This window comes from Varanus komodoensis, unplaced genomic scaffold (genome assembly GCF_004798865.1).
Source record: "Varanus komodoensis strain SLA01 unplaced genomic scaffold, ASM479886v1 scaffold12, whole genome shotgun sequence".
Taxonomy (NCBI): Eukaryota; Metazoa; Chordata; class Lepidosauria; order Squamata; family Varanidae; genus Varanus; species Varanus komodoensis.
The window spans coordinates 1927522-1948687 of record NW_025335349.1 but is presented as its reverse complement, the minus strand read 5'-3'; the positions used below and the strand labels follow the sequence as shown (position 1 = coordinate 1948687).

Below are 21166 nucleotides of genomic sequence, written 5' to 3'. Positions count from 1 at the left end.
TTGTTTAATAACAATTATAGTTTTAAAAAACCCATTTCTAATTGGTTTCCAGTCAGACCTTTAGTATGATGTAAGACTTCACATTAAGGGATGGGGTTGCATAAGGCTGGTCAGGCAAGTAGTTTAGAAAGTAGCATCCTTCAGTTCCTTTCAACAGTGAGGGGTCTGGTAGGCTTGCTACTGTTATTGCTGCAAATATTTCACAAAGTACTCTAAGGTTGAAGAGATTGGGTTAATTTCTTACACTCCATTATAGGAAAAGTGATGGATGCACTCCTGTTAATCTAAACAATTAAAGCATATGTAGATGCACAGTACTATAACATTTTAAATAAATTTGGGGGTAGAGAAGTAAGCTTGAGCTATGAACTTTGTTTACTTTCTCTGTAACTTGCTAAAAGGCATGTCTGGTGACACCTAGAGGCTGGTTTACAGAACATTCAATCTGTAAAATGCTGCAGTCCTGTACAGCGGGCTTCTCCCAACTGTGGGAACAGGGAGTTCAGCAGCCTTCTGGTAGGGAAGAGCGGAGCCAGCTCCAAGCTGCTGCTGCTTCTCTGGCTGATGGCTGCTCTAAATTGGATCCTCTTGCTTTGGCATAGTGCTTGAGGCAGAGGGAATGCAGCTCATCAACATTTACTGTTTGTTTAATTAATAGACCTGCTTGTCCGACATGACTTCCCAGTGGTTTACACTGAATAAAAAATCAGGTGCTTGTTTGGGCCGTACTGTGATGCAATTTGGTGCAACCTGGTGCACTCCAGGTGGTTTAGACTCAAACTCCCAACGCTGCTGACCACTGGACTTAGTTCCCAGTAGACATGTATAGGGAGTACTGGGTTTTTGCTAAGAGAGATTGTGTGTGTGTATATATAATACTATATTAAGGTAATAAGGAATATACTTAAAACCACAAGTTGATTCCTAAAGTATTTAAATCAGGACATTCCACACCCAAATTTGTTAGCATTTATGTAACAAAATAAGCATATAATGAATATAAGTGAAGGTTCTTTAAGTGCTACTGAAATGTTTGATCAAACATTTTAAAAATTGCATTTCTGCCCTTTGAAAGTCAGTGACCATTAGGCACATACAGTAAGAATTACATACAGAATTAATATATAACAGTAATTTGAAAGGACTAGGTAGACAATAATAGAATTAAAACAATATGTTGGAGGGGCTTTCTATTTAAATCACGTTGTGTTTTGCAATCTCCATTGGATTTGTTGTTTGCATCATTCGTGGATATGGTGAATTCTGTAAGTGTGATTAACTTAATATCCTGATTTTTTTTCCGAAACACAGATGGGTAATTTCAGGATGGGAATTTAGCCAAGACTGGTATAGAACAGCAGTCTATTTTTGATCAAAACACACCTAGCCTAAGGCATACCCTCTTTTTTTGTTACATTAGAAGTTTGCATGTTTTACAGAATCATATGTTCTAGCCTGGAAGTATCAAATGATGCTCATCTGCCAACTTACAATCATCTGTTGCAAGATACAGGTTTGGATTCAAGGATCTTGTGAATAAAGTTCACAGATACGTGGGAGAAAATTTTCACTGGCCCTCTCTGTACTCCCAGAAAATCTGCTTCAGAGGGTTGAATAAGTGTGAAAAAAATATTAAAGGGAATAAAACAAGAGTTTCTTCTTCACTTTCTGTAACTGTGAGTATGATGAATGTTGCAATTGGGGATTGTGAATTACTAGGTATGTCTTAATGTTCATTTCTGAGGATGTGGAATAATATGGGAAGTGCAACTAAAATATAATTTAGTAAAGGTCTCATACCTTACTTCATTCCAAATCTTTAAGTACAAAGTTACACTTTTTAAAAGAAGGCCTACTGAAGTGTTCACCCTGTAAAGCACAATATATTTTATTTACGCCTATTCAGCAAGAAAAAAGTGGACATCAACATTTTCTTCACATCTGTTGCAGCAATTTCCCCATTCTGCATTCTCTCTCAAACACATGTTCATTCACCAAAGTGACAATAAAGTGTGCTGGGTGAAATTTTTGTATATTACAACCAAGATTGAAGCCTTTTAGAGAACTGACTAGAGCAAAACATGTACTACTGAGCTTAGAGAGTTTCTAAGGAAGAGATTACTTTACAAATATTAAAATATTAAATGAGAGTAAATTGTATGCTGCATATGAAAAGGTTAACCCTTGGGACATGCCTACATTTGCAGCCAATACCTTAAATAAGTCTATAGCTATGATACTAATTTAAGTATACCTAGCAGTTTAAGGACATGTTCCTTGTGCAGGGTAAAATAGTCTGTTGAGCCTGTTGCTGGGATCAAAAGCCATGGAATAAAAACTGCTTGAATGCTCATATAGTTCTGTGGTTCTCACAGCTGGTTAGCCCTGCAGCTAGCCCAGCATGTTTAATTGGTGCTCTAACCAGGGAGACCCTTTACGCCCAGAATAAGGTACAGATAATTTTCCAGAATGTTCCAGCTGTAGCTCTGAATGTTTAAGGACTGATTTAAGGGCTATACAGACAGGCAAGGCCTCCTCAACTTCCAGGTATCAGATTTGTACTAAGTTCCATAAATTTAATGTTAAAGCAGTATTCTCTGCCTTTAGTGTACAAAAACATTCATTTTTATAGCAGTATTCAAATTATTTTAATCTTTCCCATTGTTGCAAAGCTGTCTTGCAGTTTTCTTCTGGTGCTCCAATAGCATGATGGATTTTTCAGCATTTTCTATATTTCTAAGCAAAGTCTCTAGTCGTCTTTTGATTTTCTTCTGATCTTCTATAGCACATCCAATTACAACAGACTGGAATTTTTGATCAACGGGTCCAGATGGAGCCTCAGACGTACATGCACCATAAAGTGACATTAAGCGGCTCTTGGAGTCTTCCAAATCATCCAGGGTTTTACTGACTATCTCATCAATCATTTGTGTGGCACGTAACAGGGACTCCTGCTGCTGGGGATTTCGGATGGTTTCTACAGACACCTCAACTGTGAGTGTTCTGCCCATCAGGCGCTTGGCTGTCAGATTGAGTTCTTCTCTTTCACCTGCATTTTCAAGGTGAAATACTTTGGTTTTAAAGCTTTGCATGAGACAAAATTGTCACACTCAGTTGGAAGATTAAGGTAAACTAATAATAATATGTGCATAATTTATTCTTCGTTTCAGAAAATTTAGAGAGCAATAAAACTTCTAATGGGCTTGAAGAGAATCTTATAAGAGATTGGCCTGGTTTGCATGCTGCACCAACCCAGAGTTTCTTTGCAAACCCTGGATTGTGAACAAGTTTACATATTAACTTCATGTAGCTTGATTGCTTTAATGGCAGAGGAAGAAGCTAAATAACCCAGGGACGCTCTGTCCCTCACATGTTTAGACTCTGCCTTGTCTCTCCTCAACAAGCCAGCTGAAACACAGGGTTTAACTGATGAGTCACATGCTGGCTTGTGCATGACAACCCAGGACATTTTTTTCATTAAAAAAACCAAACAAAAAGTGGTTGTAGCATGTGAACTGCTCCATTCTGGCTTGAATAATATTAGAAGCCCTTAATATTAGATACTAGGCACGTTTGCTCATCATGTTAACCCATCCTGGCAATCAACCACAGCAGGTAGATTGCCATGCACATAGCCCATGGCAAGCCCAGCATACAGTCAGGCTCAGTGGGGGATGTTGGCCCCCTTCTTGCCCGTTCGTTATCCTGTAGGTATTCCAAGGGGGGTGCTACAGGAGGACTGAGTTTCCCCGTCTCCTCTCTGCTATGAATTGTTTTGGAGTTGCCGCAGCTTCCTCCGCCTTATGTTTTCTTTGGCAGGTAGCTTCCACAGTCCCCGTTTTGACAGTCACAGACAGCTCCTTCAAAATCCTGGAGCAACACCCTGAAGAGGCTGTTTGTGGCTGTGTCCAGGCAGTGCCTCCTGCCAAGGTGCCGCAGCTAGCAAGCCTAGACACTGCTCAAAAGAAATTCCAACTTTTTCTTTCCCTTGACAGCTGTTAAAAAATAAGTGGCATGAGACGGATCTTGCCATTTGAAAAGGGGGTGTTCCGGTACAGTAGTACCTCGGCTCACGAACACCTTGGTTCATGAACAAATCGGGTCATGAACAAAAATTTCTGAAAAATTTTGACTTGGGTCGTGAACACTGCTTTGGGTGGCGACCAAGATCGCAGCCATCGCACCCCCACTAAGGGGGGAGATGGCCACGATCCCAGTTGCTTTCCTGCAGGGAAGGCGTGCGTGATCAGAGGCGCACTGCTGCAGGAAAGACGGGAGAAGCAAAGCAGAGCCGCAGGCGAGATGGCCAAGATTCTGCCAGTCTTTCCTGCAGAAGCACGACTCTGATGAGGCACGCCTTCCCTGCACGAATGGAACTGCGATCACAGCCATCTCCCCACCCACAGCACACCGTTTGCACCCATCTCTCCCTCTCCCAGTGCGCCCGCGATCATGCCCATCTCTCCCCTCCACCCCCCAGCATGCCAGGATGACGGGTGCGTTCAGGGATGACAGGTGCCATCTCGGTCGTGCTGGGGGGGGTGGGGAGATGGCTGCGCTTGTGCTTGGTGTGTGTGTGGGGGGGAGATGGCTGCGATCTTTGTTGTTACTTTGCTTCACATTTTTCTGATTTAAAAAATCATGACCAATTTGGGTCATGACCAGGGTCCTGGAACGGATTAAGTTATTGAGCCAAGGTACCACTGTATATAAATGCTACAGTATGAGTTACATGTATTTATGAATTCATTATCTTTCTACAGCTTTCTTGATTTTCCAAAATGAGGGAAATGGAAGGTTTAAGAATTCCAAGTGAGATGTTTTAGCATCCCTGGATTCTCACCTTCACTGATGTTTCTCATATCTTGACTGTTTTGTATATTGTGGATCATTTCCAGAAGAGTTTCTTTTTCTTGCTCCATTGAAGAAGCAGCATCACGCAAAGCTTCAACCCTGTGTTGAGGAAAAAACAAATAAAAAGAGTGTTGACAAATCATTAAATAGTACACATATGATTTGTCATGTTCTTCAGTGAACAACTGAAAGTTACTTATTTCTAGCAACGCAAAATAATTTTACATTTCAATTGAAAAACTAAATTCCTTGCACCACTCATAAGTTTTACTTTGTAAGCAAATGACGATCCTTTTATTTACCAATACAAAAAGAGATAAGAAATCCAGTTATGATTCTTGCTTCGCCCTTCATGAGACAACTTGGACTGAGTTATGTAAAACTAGAATAGCATTCATGCGACAAAGAAAAAAAAAAGTTTCCTCACCACCTATTAATATACACAAAAGAAGAAAGTGGGTGCAGTATCCCAGGTATTGTTGAAGAAGAAAGGACAACTAAACAAAAAGTGAAAGAGTATGACAAATTGGAACTAATTCTGAGACATTCCAGTGACCTTTTAAAAACCTGCAGCAGCCATTTTCAATTGTTATCAACTATTTACACTTACAGAATTGCAAGTATGCAAGTGTGCTCCTGCAAAAAAAGTATAAAAACGATACAATATTTTGTTAGGGGATTCTGTATGTGTACATGTCTTTATGTAGGGTCACTTCATAACTTTGTAAAGCTACATTTATATTTATGAGTAAAGGGGTAAACATATGGCTGTAAATTGTAAAGATCCCCGAGATTCCTGATAATCTCCTGTTCACCTCTTTGCTTCAGTGTAAGGATCAAGAGAAGGACGTTTTTGCCCACAGGAACCTACACAAAGATGCTTATATTGAAATGCCTAATGTCACTGGGGGAAGATAAGTCAGGAACAGTACTAGAATATGGGGCTATATTTGTTTCTTGCCTGTAAACAGTTAGCAGGGCCCTGCCTCTACACTGTTTGGAAAGGTCCTTAAATGTCAATATGTTGTTTTTAACTTAGCCATGTCAAACAGCCTTTTCTTTCCTTCACATATCTTGTTAAACATTCCCTAAGAATGTCATACAATTTGATCAGTAGGACTAGCATACATAAAATAATCATTTTCTGCTTCCAAAAGGAATAATTGCTATGTTGGAATTAGCAAAACTAATATTATCTTGCTGCTAATTATACTAGCTCTGAGGCTCCAGTGGTACAGCTGTGCTATATCAATGAATGCAGTTTTATTTTTGAAGCAAAGAGAATGTTATACATTATTACTGTTGTGTTTTTTCCAAAGAACGTAAGTCACAGAAAAAGCTTTGACCCTCTTGAAAACTCAGTGTTTCCATGCTTTGCACCACTTCAGATTGCAGAGAGGGTTTCACATGGTGCAATGCTTGCCATACAGAAGAATTATTTAAACACTGAAAATTATGTCAGACGGGAAACTAGACTAGAACTTTTCCTGAAACCTAGTTTTCTATGCTCAGGGAAGGTTTTGTTCAGAGGAGTATTTAGTCAAGTTGGTGGCAACCTGCTACAGCCTGACAATTATTTTGCATCTCAGCTGAGCACCTTACCTCTGTCAACCTTTAGAGTAGCTCAGCATGCAGTAAGATTGCTCATCACATGCTAGTTCTAGTTTTCTAAGTTCACCAGCTTCCTTTTTGGAATATATGTGGGAAGGTGACACACTTCTTTCAGCTTTAGTATAACAGAGAGGAGTATCCTATTCTAGTACCTAGTACAATAATATTAGTACAATAATGCTATTTAATAATTATAAAATACTTTATAATTAAATATATTTAATGATATTTAAATTTAATTATTTATTTAATAATCTATATTTTGGCAGGGTTTTTTTGTTTTGCCTTTATCAGCTGTCCCAATGGCTTGAACAGCAAGCCAACAATGCAAAAATTAAGCTTTATGAATTCTTTCCTTTTTCTGCATCTCCATCGCAAGAAAAACCTCATCTGCTAAATTCCTGCATATTGGGCTACTGTTACAAGCAAGCAAACAGCCAGAGGGAAATAGCATCCATAATTACTCTTCTTGAATTGCTTCCAGGTTTTATTTCGTTGTGTCTTACTCTGTTTCTCAAAGGTGCTCTGTGAACATAAAAAGGTATTCTGTTAAGTTTTAAAACAACCTGTTTCTTTCCTCCTGTCCGTAGAAAAGAACACATCCAGGTTGAGGTGTGCACTGTCAGGCAAGAGGATCCTGTGGCTGAAGCTGTGAGGGATGAGAAAGGGTGATTTTGAAGTCATATTTGGGTTTCCTAGGCTAAGGAAAAGGTGTCTGGATATACGCTGTTTGTGTTCATTCCAGACCTCATATTCCTGGCCACTTATGAAGAAATCTGAAGCACATTTAGCAGAGAACTCCATTGAACTCAATGGGCTTCTATCTGAGTAAATATGACTGTGCTGGGGTTTCCTCAGAAACTCAAGCCCAGGCCCTGCTAGCAAAAGAGGTGTCCAGGCTCCAAGTGGTTTCAGAAATAACAGCTGGGGTGGCCAGGTTCCTTCTAGTTTAGAACTATATATAGGTCTCTCCCACCATAGCACCTGTGTACATCACTCACAAAGCAAATTTCTTCTTCATTCTTGCACAGACAGAAAAAAGCCTTAGGCAGCCCCAGCCGCCAATGAAATTCAAATTCACCAACATCTACTATGGGCCATTCTTGGGGGCACATTCACTGCTGGAGATATCAATTATTTGCATATGTGAAACACCTGCTCCAAAATAACCACTAGAAATTTTTCATGTCACCTGATATTGCTACAAATTTTACAAAGAGACCAAAAGTGGTGTGTCAAAGGTATATGTATTAATCATCTCTAAGCAAGCAACACAGGACAAATTCTTATGCAGTAGTTTTGGGAAGATAAGAACCTGCCCTGTCCAAAAATAGTGTTCTGATGAACCCAAAATGTAATTACAGTAATGGAAAATTAGAAACAATCAATTATAAAGCAAGAATTATATGAACCAGTCTAAAACAAGGCACACAAATACTGAAATACTGCCAGAATGATAGGCTGAGCAGCACCTATGCCTTTCTAAAGTGGAAGAAGGTTCTAGAGTGGAATGCTGCAGCAAAAAAGCCTCGTAGCAGGCTGTCATCTGTCTCACTTCTACAGGCAAAGGGAGCTTGAGCAGGGCCTCTAAGGAAGCTCTCAGTGATCGGGCATTTATGTCTGAGAAGGCAAGCCTCAAGGTGCCCTGGTCTCAGACTAAAATATTTAAGGGTTTAAAGGTTAAAACCAATAGCTTGATTTGAGCCCAGAAACTAGGGCAGTTGGCTAGCAAGCTAGCTGTCCTATTTTGTATGACAACTGTGATTTATGAACTATCTTCAAGGGCAGCCCTGCATATAGTGCACTGTAGTAGTCTGAACACTGCAATGAAATATACCACCCAGGCCCTTTTGATATATGACTACAGCATTCCTCTTCTGTAGTGCTGTCATCACTGATTAATGAACCTTCCTTTCCCCTAGAAGTCCAACTGCCTCTGTGTGCAGCATGAGAAGGAGGCACTTCATCGGATGTTATCATGGATAGTCAGTCTGCAATGCTGACTTGGAACAGAGAGGCCTGGATTCAGATTTCAGCTCTAAGAATCCCTTGTGAAACCTTTAAGCAAATAACTTCCTATCAATTTCAATTTCCTCTCTGCTATCCAAGAAGGCTGTTGCCTGGATGGGAGCAGTGGTTTACCCATCCAATGAAAGCACTGATTTAACATCAAGTTTTGAACTGCTTCTTTTTAAAGGTCAAAAGCTTGCTTCCATTGTAAGGAAATGTCTGGTTTAAATATGGATTGGATCCAGAATCTGCCTTCAAAGGGAAGGGCTTCACACATGGATGGTGCCTCTGCCTGATTTTCAGTAATTCTCCTCTTTCCAGCTCTACCACAGCCCTTCCCATTCACTAGGTTTCCCACCTCTGTGGTATTTGCAGGGCGAAGGGCAGATATTCTGCTTCTGCCAGCCCAGTTGTACATCTGGGTCCAACAGTATGTAAGTGGTAGTGGCTACTTCCCACAGAAATGTCAGTGCTCCAAACAGCACTATCTCAACCACCCCATCTCTTCCCTTTCGGGTTTCCCCTGACACAGTGGGTTTTTCAGGAAGACACTGTACTTCTGCCTAAGTGAAATAAACAACGTTAAATGTGGCCAGATATTTAAAAAGAGTGAGGGAGTGCTAAATAATATTTCAGTTATTATTTAAGGAAGGTGCTGTTATAGTTAGGCAAAGGTATCTGAACAATGACTATTCTTAATCAACCAGAACCCAAAACCAGGGCTGAGGATACCCTGGCCAAAATGCCCTCTGGTGCACCCCTTGGGAATACCTGATATGATGGCAGCTGAAGCAGCACCTACTGCAATGCTCCAAGAGCGGCTGGGAACTTTGATTTCTCATAATGTCTTGGAGTGTTCAATGACTTATCAATTGATAGGGAATCTGGGAAATTTAAATTGCTGCCTGCGGAGTATTAGGTAGTAGAACTCCAGGATAGGTGTTAGTGCAGATGAGTCCTGCTGGTTGCTCTGGGATGCCAGAGGTTGAAACAAAGCCTGTATTCAATATTTATGTTTCTGACACCATTCAACCTTGTGAAAATGAACACAGACGTTTGAACCAGGTGACAAGAGCACTAATTCTCCTTTCAGTGTAATACTGAACATTCATAAAGAAGGAACAGGCTTGTGCCTTTCAGCCCCACTCCCTACCTTCGTATGTTCAACCTGTGTGTGCAAGGATACTCTGTAGCTTCCCTCTCTGGGAATGGGAATGCTAGTTTTCCCCTTGTGCAGAAAGCTTTACTGAGTTGTTCTTGAGTATGGTCTGTGCCAGATGTGTTGAAGCTCTTTCAGCCTAGGATGAAATCCCATTCTGGAGATGCTCTTAACATTCCAGTAAAAAGGTAAAGCCCAAAGATACAAAAGTGCTTAGAATCAGTGCTTACTGACCGGAGGTAAACCTTAGGCGTGGCATTCCAACCTTTTTAAATGGGGGAGGACTACAAAAAGCCCGGACAAACCGTAAGTGGAGGTGAGGGGAAAGGGATGGGGTCAAAGAAAGGGTGCATGCCCATCTGGGGGACCTTGGAGGGCTGGATTTGGCCTCTAGGCCTCTGGTTCTATACCCTTGCTCTATGCTCACGTTAAGGCATGGAGAAAGGGAGTGGATAGCAGCATCTGATTCAGCAATCTCTCACTCATTCACGTTGTTTGTGACTCGTGCTCGGGTTAACAAAGGTTCTGTGAATTACCAAAAAAATAAAAAATCACTGTTTTCCCATTCATTTCTTGGAAGCCCCATGTGGCAACACGGCAGCCTCTCTTAGTGAGGAAGGCTGGCAGCAGCAGGGCTGATGGTGTCCAGTCGGCCTGAAGAGCCTTTTGTAAATTTAAAAGTAATCCTAATTACAGGATTATCGTTAAAAGTTGTCAAGATTTATCTGCCCTGCACCCCACTCCCAGCAGCGTTCGTGCCGTATCTTTAACAGATGCCCGGGGGGCGAGGGGCTGACCCGTCTCCAGCAAGTGAAGTCATGCATCCCCGATCACCTCTCGCCCCTACCAAGCAAAGAATATGCAGTTCTTAAAAGACAAGAGGCGCACGAGATATTTAGAAGAAATATAATGCACCAAAATAAGCACAGTCTAGAATGATAAGGGGCATTCTTCCCAAGAAAGCAGCCGGCTTTCTCACGGCCATTCACACACTAGGCGAAGCGCCTCGATTCTCCCGTCCTCCGAGCCCCTCGATGGGGGTGGGAACGCTCTTAGCCGCGCGCGCTCCTTCCACAGACGCCCCTCAGCCACACGGCCGCGACCGACCGACCGACCGACCGACTCCTCCCTGGCCACGCTGCCTCGTCCTCCCTGCTCGGTTACCTCCGCTCCAGCTGGTCGAGGCACTCCAAGAGGCGGCTGGAGCGGTCCGCCATGGAGGTGGAGCGGAAGAAACGGCCTCGGAGCTGTTGACCGCCGCCCGCTTGTTGGACTGGCTCGCAGCCCCCGGAGCCGCTCTTGACGCTGCTAATCTTGGCCTGGGCCATGCCGAGCTGCGCCACCAGAGACCCACCGCCGCCGCGCCGGGTGCTTCTGCCGCTCGCCTTCAGGGGCTCCCCTCACAGGCAGCGGCTGCCGCGACAGCGGCGCTCCAGGACTGACACCCGACGCACTGCCAAAGAAGGAGACGGGCCGCCCCTGCCCAAAGCCGTTTCCTCCCCTGTCCTCAATGGCGTTGAAAGAGAGTGCCCTGTCCGCCAGCCCCTGAGTACTGTATAAGCGGGCGAGAGTGACTTCTTAAACAAGCATGCGAAGGGGGGAAGGCGCTTTGCGTATGCTCAGGAGCGCCTTCGTCGTGAAGGCGCCTCGAAGGAAGCTCCTTGCCGGGAAACGCTTGGAGCAAAGGGCCCCGCTGCACAGAAGCGCAGCGCGTGCCCGAGCAATCCCCGCGCCTCCATGCTGCAGCCACCCAGATGACGCCTCTGGGCAGCGCTTAGAGGATTGACAAGTGAGAGGAGGTCGCTGCAGCCACTGCCTTCTCGGGTTTGCACCCTTCTTTGCACCACACTGGAGGTTTCCTGGCTGAGGTAGGGAGCTTCGGACTCAAAGCCTGCCTAACAGTTCTGGGAGGCTGCCCGAGAAGTAGTGGAGGGAAGGTCATCCGGCCGCACGATAAAGGCAAAATTGCAACCTTTAAAAAAAATGTTTGTACAGTATTTGGCGGGCAGAGAAAATTGGCGCGCGCTCCCAACTACAAGGCCGGGTTCCTCTCCTTCGCTCTTTTTCGATTTCTACTGCAGGGCGGGGGGTAAGGACAAGAGATTGCGTCAACTCTTTGATCGTCTCTCCTCTACAATCAGCTGATTCTCCTTGAAAAGAGAAGTGGCTCGAGTGTGAAGCACACGTTTGCAGATATATGGAGTCGGCGCTGAATACAAACGTTGTGGGGCGGGGTGGCAACACTGTGATAGCCTCCTTTTTGCGAGGAGATGGCTAATTTCCTTTTCAAAGGTCCTAAGAAACACTTTTAACCTTTGCTTTAAAAATTAGAACAAATAACACAAAAGCATTCCATTTGTAAGGGAAGTGAATCTAACCACTGATACTATATATCGTCTCATATAACTGGACATAACGATCATAGAAACATAGAAACGGAGCGAGTCAGAAGGGGCCTCCCAGGCCATCTGGTCTGACCCCCCCCCCCCCCCCGGCTCTAGCTGGCTCCGCTCATGACCTGCCTACCATGAGCATGTCTAGCCTATCTTTGAACACCCTCAAGAATAGGCTAGACACGCACATGGTGCACACAGATCAAGTTAATACTTTTTTTTTTCTGAAATCAGATTCCCACCAATATGTGTGGCAAGAGCCTCACCTTGGCTCTTCCTAGAAACATGAGTCCAAAGATGCACTCTCTCAGACTATCCTCTCTACAGCAAGCCCTGCATATGCTCCGAAACCAAATATTCTATTGAAGCATGTAGTTCAGTACATCCACATCAGTCTGGAACTCTATGGTTCCTGTTTTCCCTTGCTTTTTTTTCCTTTCCATCATGATAAATTTATTCTTAATGTGCCATATCTAGGATATTTTCCCACTCCCCACATTGTTCCAGTAGGTTCTGGGGGCAGATAGATGTAGCAAGAGGGTACAGGTGGACATGGCAGGTGGGAGTGGGAACAGGCAATGGCAGGCAGTGTGTGTGCTCCAGGTGGAAGATGAGGTTGTGCCAATGCAGACTATTGGGCACAGGGAGGTGGAGAGGAAAGTTAACAAAAAATGGTTCCTTCCCATTGCATCAGCAGATTCCCTATTAGACCAGAAGCCATCTGAGGGTTGAAGGAATTCCGCCATCTGCTGAAGGCATATTCTAGATCCAAACTTGTGGACAGTATCCAACATTGTCCCAATCGTACCACCAATTATGTTGTGCAAGCATAAAGAATCACTTACTGAAGAGCGAGGCCCAGCTCCAGCACATTTAGCTCAGTTAGATTTGCCCAATTCTGAGGAGGCAGCAGAGGGACAGAGATCTGCAGATAACTTTGCAGTTTCAAGGTTACCTGATGAAGAGTCTCAGACAGTGTGAAGGCCAGCCTGACTTGGGAAGGAGATTAAGAATCCTTTTGGAAAGATAGGGATTTCAATTCAGATTCAACTCTTTACATGGGCAGATGCTTCTCTTACAATTCAGAGAATGCTGCATTGATATATACTATTTTGGAAACTTAAGCTTAAATAAAAAGATTGTGCTTGTAAAGTTTCATCTGAGTTTTCTAGAGTAGAAAAGAGGGAGGGAAAGACCTGCTCACAACACTTACAGTGTATTTAGTACAACACGGAAAAAGAGGCAGTTTGCTACCAAAATCCTGCAGTGAGTCAACAGAAAGTGCCTTTATTCCCTTCAGAATGAAAACTGCCCTTTTAGCTGATGCACCACTGAATTTTGGTGGCAAACTGCCACTTTCCCTATTGTATTATGTTACACAAGATTATACTACCCTATATCTGGACATTTGGCTGTTACTGTAAATAAGTTAACTCTCATTAAACCTTCCCTATGTGCAAAAGTGCAGTTAAACTTCTCCTTGTGCTCTTATATTTCACAAGAATTTGTTAATCCTGTTTCATCTGGTGTTCTTTTCTTCCTGCTCCCTGAAGCTGAACTGAAGGAAAAGGTTCTTGTCAGAAATGCTTAGAACTTTCCAAACTCTTGAATAGACTAAAATTTATCAGGAGATTTAAACTGATAGATGGCAGCTTATTGCAATTCTGTTTTGGAAGAACATTTGTATAAGGGGCAGCACAGTGCTAATGGGTGGCCTTCAAACAAATCTAAAAAATAAGAAACTGTCAAGAAGAATACCATGTTTCTGGGCACATAACAGCTGCTGGTTCAGAGTGTCCCCATCATCTCAGATTTGGAGAGTAGCAATTAAAGATCAGGGCCTTATCAGTGATGGCTCCTTTTTGCTACTGCTACCTAACTTTCTTTGTCTTCTTGAGAATGAACCAGAGCATGCTGTTTTTCTGCAGTTAAACATGATTAGATGGCTGCTGAAAATTGAGCCACACAATATGCAGAGAGCATCTAGTGCAACCTGCTGATTTCAGAAACAAGCATTTCCACATATTTTGGGTGATTCAGGAATTGCTAGCCTCTTGTCACAAGAGCACTAAATGCCATTAACATATGGGCAGCTCAGAATACTGCCCTGTGACCTGTAACATTGTTTTTCATAAAAGGCAGCCATACTGAGCTACAGGGCTTTCCCAATTTCCAGGGTTGGACCTCAGTTCCCACAATGCCCTGGTCTGCATGGCTGTGTGGAAAAACATGACAGGGTAGTTCACCAGACACAAGGTACGGCAAACATAGGATACAGCAAGACCTACGTCACGTGCTGGTTGGGGCACTGTGGGAGGAGGTGTCCAAACTATCTGCAGGAAGGCAGGTTGGGGAAGAATGATCTATAGCCACAGTCTTTATAGAATGGAATACGGCATAAAGATAACAGTAGGGACTCACACAATAAGCATACCTTTCGGTTTTCCTTTTAACCCATTTGTTTTTCTAATCTAGCTCATCTCAACAAGTCTTGCCAATTTTTTTCTCTAATCGGTGATTCTGTAAGAAAGCATGTTTTATTTCCAGATTTGTATATAAAGCTGAAAGAATGATAGCTGTAATTTACATAATTCAAATATAAATATCTAAATATCTGTTTAGCTATTCTAGTAAAACAATTGGCCGTGGTTTCAGACATGTTTTTAAGATTCTTAGGAAGAACTGAATGTGTGCATCAAACAGCACTGTTAAATCTTCTGGAAGAGTCCTAGTAGTTTCCGTAAGTCTCTCTATAAATAAGCATTGGAAGAGGACAGAAGGCTTTCCTTCTATGAAGAAAGCATGTTGTGACCCCACAGCTCTATAAACTTAACCATAATTGGAAGGATTCAAGGAACATGTGTGTCAAGACAGTATCTATTCACTAATATATTTAACTACATCATATTAAAAGGTCCGATTCTCTCCTGCTCACCTCCTCCCCTTTTCTCTTGCCTTATCTCTAAATAATTCAGCAATACTACCTACTATGAAAACACAAAGCTTATGTAAATATAAATTCTAAAGTTAAAGCTGCATTCTTCTGCACACTCACAAGAGGGCATATATATCACAGTGAATGCAGTGGCATGTATTTAACTTACCTAGGAAAAGTTATGACTACAATATATTAACAAGTGAAGCCACAAAGGCATGGTTTCCTCTCTCCATCTCATGGTCAACAAAAGATATTCCTACACAGAGTTTACTTTCCCAGACATTTACAAACATTCTTCTTGCATATGAAGCTGAGGGTGCTTTTCTCGAAACATGGCAGAAACAATGTTCATTTGGAATGGGAAGCCTCAAAAGTATAGGAAAAAAAGGCATTATTTATACACAAGATAGAAAAGACATAAAACTATAATTTGCAATCAGATTTGCATTGCTATGCGTTAGGAATATGTAAGAACTATTTTGGATGGACATTCTTGTAAGTAAACTTATTATTAAAGCTTTAAGGAAACATATACAGATATTTGTAAATGCAGTCCATATAAAATAAATGGAATCATTTTTAATGTCTAATCATATACATTATTTTCTCTTATTCAGCTTCTTAAAAATACTCTTTAATCCCTTCAACCTAACTTTTAAATATTTGCTTATATTAGTAATGTATTTAATGTTGATACCAATAATCTATTTGTCTTTTTCAGCATTTTAAACAATAAAAATTATTGTCCTATAAATTATTATTATAGAGAAGTGTTGAGAAGTTGTATTTAACACAAGGAGGGAACAATTCTGTAGCTCCTGGGAATTTTCTGAGGGGGTACACTATGAACCTGAGAACTAAAGTTCCAATCCCCCACAGTGTCCCCCATAGCTCGCACAGTAAGAACCATACTGGCTGCTCAGATTAGGGAAGTGACCTCACAGGGGGTAAAAGTGGGACGTTTGGGCAGCAGGGAGGGGAGCTGCCTGGAGATTCCAACCTCCTTCTTTCTCCCACTTCCCAAAAAGCTCCTCAGCTAGATGGGTGAAAAAAATCTAGTGCCAATTCAGAGTAGGATGGGGAAGAATTTAGGGACTTACTGGCACCCCAGTAGAACTGCAGCTGCACAAAGCAATGAATGGCAGGTATCAACTTAGATCCCTCTGCTTACAGTACAAATATTCTTCTGCAGCCCTCTGCCAAGAAAACCAACGAGGAATTCTTATTCTATAACTCTCTGGTAATGTGTAGTTTAATCCAAAGGCAGGTCTGCAAGATGTATAGCTATCTTTTAAGAAAGAAAGTCAAGTTGTAAAGCACTGTATTAGGTGAAGGAGGAGAGCTGCATGGTCAACTATTCTCCTGCAAATGAAATGGCTGACAGAAAACTAGCACATCAGAAAGAATGTTTTACCTTCACCTTTGCTCACACATGCTAACGTTCTGTTTTGCAGTTTTCTGTTCTAGCAGTTTCTGTTCATCATATCAGAGCAGCCAAGTGGCTTTGTAGTGAGAAGTTAATTGAATGAATGCTCTCTGACCAGGGTCATTATGCCTGGGTTTTGCCTGAGGTGGTTTGAGAGGAGTGATAAGGCACTCTCTCCCTTAGGGAGGCTCCTTATGCATGACTAAAGGCAAATCTATATTGAGATTGTTACAGCGGAATGACTGTGCCAACCTGTTAATGGAATATTGGGGGTGAGGTGGAGGGGCAAACAGCATGGAATTGGTTTATAAAATGTGGGAGTAAAATCCCCGCATATCAGATACTCTTCCAAACATATGAGCTCTCATTCAGAATAGCAAGCCATGCAGCTGAAGTAGGGCTTAGAGATTTCTATTTATAGGGACCCATGCTTTGTGAGGTGGGTGGATGGTTCTTTCCATTATGTTTACTTGGATTGCCTTCAGGCAACGTCAGAGGTACCCAAGGACATGTTTGGCTACTTGTACATGAGGAAGGCTGAGCGAGCGCAAAAGGATTGAGGCCTTTGAATTGCAGTGCTGGAGGAGACTCCTGCGAGTCCCTTGGACTGCAAGGCGATCAACCCTGACTGCTCTTTAGAAGGCCAGATACTGAAGATGAAACTCAAATACTTTGGCCACCTAATGAGAAGGAAGGACTTGCTGGAGAAGAGCCTAATGCTGGGAACAATGGATGGCAGAAGATGAAGGGGACGGCAGAGGATGAGGTGGCTGGATGGAGTCACGGAAGCAGTCGGCGTGAGCTTAAGTGGACTCCGGGGGATGGTGGAGGACAGAAAGGCCTGGAGGAGTGTTGTCCATGGGGTCACGATGGGTTGGACATGACTTCGCGACTAACAACAACAACATGAGGATCTAAGGATGGAGCATGCATGAAGTGAAGCTCTGGCTAACATGAAAACTCTACAAAGCAAACTGGCAACAGCTCAACAGCCAAAATACTTGACAACGTTGTGGAGCTACACAGCATAAAGACAGACACAGGCATAACCAAGCACAGATGAAAAAAAGGGATCTGTGCCCATTTCAAATTAGCCAGAGATAAGCATGTGCCCTCCAGAGGAGATGGCCAGTAGCAACTTCCATGCATTTAACTGTGGTAAGCCGTCCTGATGCTATGTGTAAGGAATGAAATCCAATCAATGACGATAGGGGAGGCAAAGTACCAAGCAGCAACAGTTTTATATGTTCTGGCCAGACCGGGCACTCACCCCAAAGGTAGTGCACTGAAGGAGCAGTTTACACAGCCTCTTATTGCCTACTTCACACACAAAGTCCCTGCCTCCTTTCTCCCATTGGTGGGATACTGGGAGTTCACATTCTTCCCGTCCGCCTTCATCATACTGCTCCTTGGTATGTTATGCCCACCTGCCCATACGTCCCATGTTCATGTTAATAACCCTCTGAGTCATAGTAGGAGGCACCACTAATATGTATTAGCTGATTACGCAGCCGTACCTTGGATTCTAAGTACAAAAGTTTAATGCCATGTCTGCCAATTACATCTTGTAGTCTATTAGTTTGTGTTGGTCACAGTACTCCTATTAATCATGAAGTGATCTGTATAGCTTTACCCGTTCTAGTCCGTTAATCACAATACCTTTATTAATCACTAAGTGATCCATAGCTTTACCTGTTCTAGTTTGTTAATCACAGTAATCTTCTACTTCTCACATATGCAAAGGACAGGATACAAATCATTTTAATAAATAAATAAATAAATAAATAAATTTATTGAGTGAAACTGGAAACTCCACATTGTCCCAGGACATCCTAATAAACAAACCAGCAAAACGGGGGCTTGACATAAATACTATTAGGTGGATCCACGACTGGCTACAACATTCCATTAGTATAGAACAGTGATGGCGAACCTATGGCACGCGTGCCACAGCAGGCACACAGAGACCTCTCTGTCAGCACGTGAGCCAAGTCGCCCCAGCATCCCCTCAGCTGCAGAGCACTGGATGACCGCCTACATACGGGCCCTGCGCATGCTCGGAAAGGAGTAGTGGTGCCAGGAGATGACATCAGAAGCTGCGACTCATTAAGCTGCAAATCCTGTGGGCTTTTACATGGCCAGTCAGTGCACTGCCAAGGATATGTATGTATTTGGGTGAACTGGCTGGGAGTTGTTTTTTTGAAACTAAACCCTCAGTTTTCAGGATTCATTGCAGTGTTGGCACTTTGTGATAAATAAGCGGTTTTTGGGTTGCTGTTTGGGCACTTAATCTCTAAAGAGTTCACAATCACTGGTTTAGGGTTAGAAAAAGGAAGTGTCCTGGCTTGATTTTGATGGTTGGAATGTGTTTAGAATGGGCAGAAATTTTGGGCTTTGCAAAAAAACCTACTCAAGGAAGCTTTTTCAAAATCCCCCACTTTTTGAGTGTAACTTTACCCCTATATTAGGGTTAGGGTGGTGCACCAGGGTAGGGTTAGGGTTAGAAAAATGAAGTGTCCTGGCATGATGTTGATGGTTGGATTGTGGTTTGGAATGGACAGTAATGTTGAGTTGTGCAGAAACCCTACTCAAGGAAGCCTTTTTAAAAATCTCCTACTTTTCAGTGGAACTTTACCCCTATATCAGTGTTAGGGGTGTATACCAGTGTATGGTAAGGGTTAGAAAAATGAGGTGTCATGGAGTAATTTTTATGGTTGGAATGTGTTTCTACTGGGTGGAAATGTTGAGCTGTGCAGAAAAACCTACTCAAGAAAGCTAATTCAAAATCACCCACTTTTCAATGGAATGTTCTCCCTACATTAGGGTTACGGGTGTGCACCAGGTTAGGGTTAGGTTTACTACAACGAGGTGTACTGGCATGATTTTGCTGTTTGGAATGTGCTTAGAATTGACAGAAATGTTGAGCTGTACAGGGAAAACTACTCAAGGAAGCTTTTTCAAAATTCCCCACTTTTCAGTGGAACGTTACCCCGACATTAGGGTCGGGGTTGTGCACCAGGGTAGGGTTAGGGTTAGAAAAATGAAGTGTCCTGGCATCATTTTTATGGTTGGAATGTGTTTAGAATGGGCAGAAATGTCAAGCTGTGCAGAAAAACCTACTCAAATAAGCTTTTTCAAAATCACTCACTTTTCAGTGGAATTTACCCCTATATTACAGTTAGGGTGGTGCACCAGGGTAGGGTTGGGGTTAGAAAAATGAGGTGTCCTGGCATGATCTTGAAGTTTGGAATGTGTTTAGAATGGGCAGAAATGTTTAGCTGAAAAATATACTCAAAGAAGGCTTTTTCAAAATCCCCCTTTTATATATTTTCCCCCTACATTATGGTTAGGGTATTGCACCAATGTAGGTTTAGGCCAGTGGTGGCGAACCTATGGTACACATTCCACAGTGGGCACGCAGAGCCCTCTTTTTCGGCGTGCTAGCCAAGTCGCCCCACCATCGTCCCAACGAATAACAGTGCGCTTAAGCACCATGCTTATTCTCTGAAATGGGTAGTGGCGCCAGGCAATGATGTCACGAGCCACGACTCATTAGCTGTCACTCATCTGAGCTTTTGCATAGCTGGTTAGTGTGCTCTCAAGGCTATATATATATTTGCTTGGACTGGCTGTGTGATATTTTTTCTTAACTGAAACCTTAGTTTTCAGGTTTTATTGTAGTGCTGGCACTTTGCGATTAAAAAGTGTGTTTTGGATTGCAGTTTGGGCATTTGGTCCCTAAAAGGTTCACCATCACTGGTATTGGACATGGAACAACGAACTTAGAACTACAGCACACCAGATTCAGGGCAGACACCAGGAAAAACGTCTTAAGTGTCAGAGCAAGACAACGGTGGAACCAAGTGCCAAGAGAGGTTGTGCGCTGTCCCACACTAGATGCATTCAAAGCAAAACTGGAGAGTCGCCCGAGTGGGATGGTGTGACTTAGCATCTGCACCAGCAGGGGTTTGGACCTGATGGCCTTCTTGTTCCCTTCCGACCCTACTATTTCTTGAATCTATCTCATGTAATTTATGATAACCACATTATTATTTTGCATCATGACTCTGTGTAGGCATACTCAGAAACAGACATATGGCAAAGGTTTTCTGGAGATGAGGGTGGGCTTTTCTATTTATCTCGCCAGAGTATTGATTATCTAAAGTTGTGTATCAGTTTATTTACACATAGTTACAATGGATGGCTGAAGAAATGACAAGTTCAGCTGGTTTCTGTTGTGGATGCTCTTGCAGGGTTCAGACTAGAAGGCCTGCACAGCCCTCTCTAGCTCTATGGTTCTGTAACTGCTTAGAGCGATTTTTAAATATGTTCAGGAGTATATGCATCTTTTAAATAATCCTTCCATTAATGCTTTGTGGGACTTATTCCCAGGTGACTGTTCAGAGGGCCAAGCATCACTGTTTCAAATCGAAAATCCCAGCACCAAGAAGGGAGTTTTGTCTTTGAAATGGGCAAACTTATCTAGAACCTAATTACTAGCATCAGTCAGTGACTACACATACACACTAACAATGAATTATGCATGACATTTAATTACGAACCCAGCAATACAAACAACCTTGAAACTTAAAACTTTTAAATTTTAACTTTAAAATTTGGTCTTCACATTTTTGAAATTAACCTGAGTTAGGGGCACAGAAGTTGTGAATACGATGCTTTAAATCATAAAGATTATGTGTTCTGCATAAGAAATGATTTGTGCAATGCAGGGGCACAGGTGGCAGCAGCGTACCTAATGCTGGAGACAGAGTGGG

The 21166-nt window shown here is 42.6% G+C and overlaps 1 protein-coding gene across 1 annotated transcript; it reads right to left on the bottom strand.

Annotated features, from left to right (window-relative positions):
- Positions 1 to 1223: 1223 nt before the first annotated feature.
- BAG2 (BAG cochaperone 2) lies at positions 1224 to 11271 on the bottom strand. The gene is made up of 3 exons (XM_044421579.1): positions 10799 to 11271; positions 4844 to 4953; positions 1224 to 3049 (listed from the first exon to the last, which is right to left on the bottom strand). Exons 1-3 carry the CDS (start codon positions 10960 to 10962, stop codon positions 2649 to 2651), a joined length of 675 nt encoding a protein of 224 aa, XP_044277514.1. The 5' UTR covers positions 10963 to 11271; the 3' UTR covers positions 1224 to 2648.
- Between the last annotated feature and the right edge of the window lie 9895 nt (positions 11272 to 21166).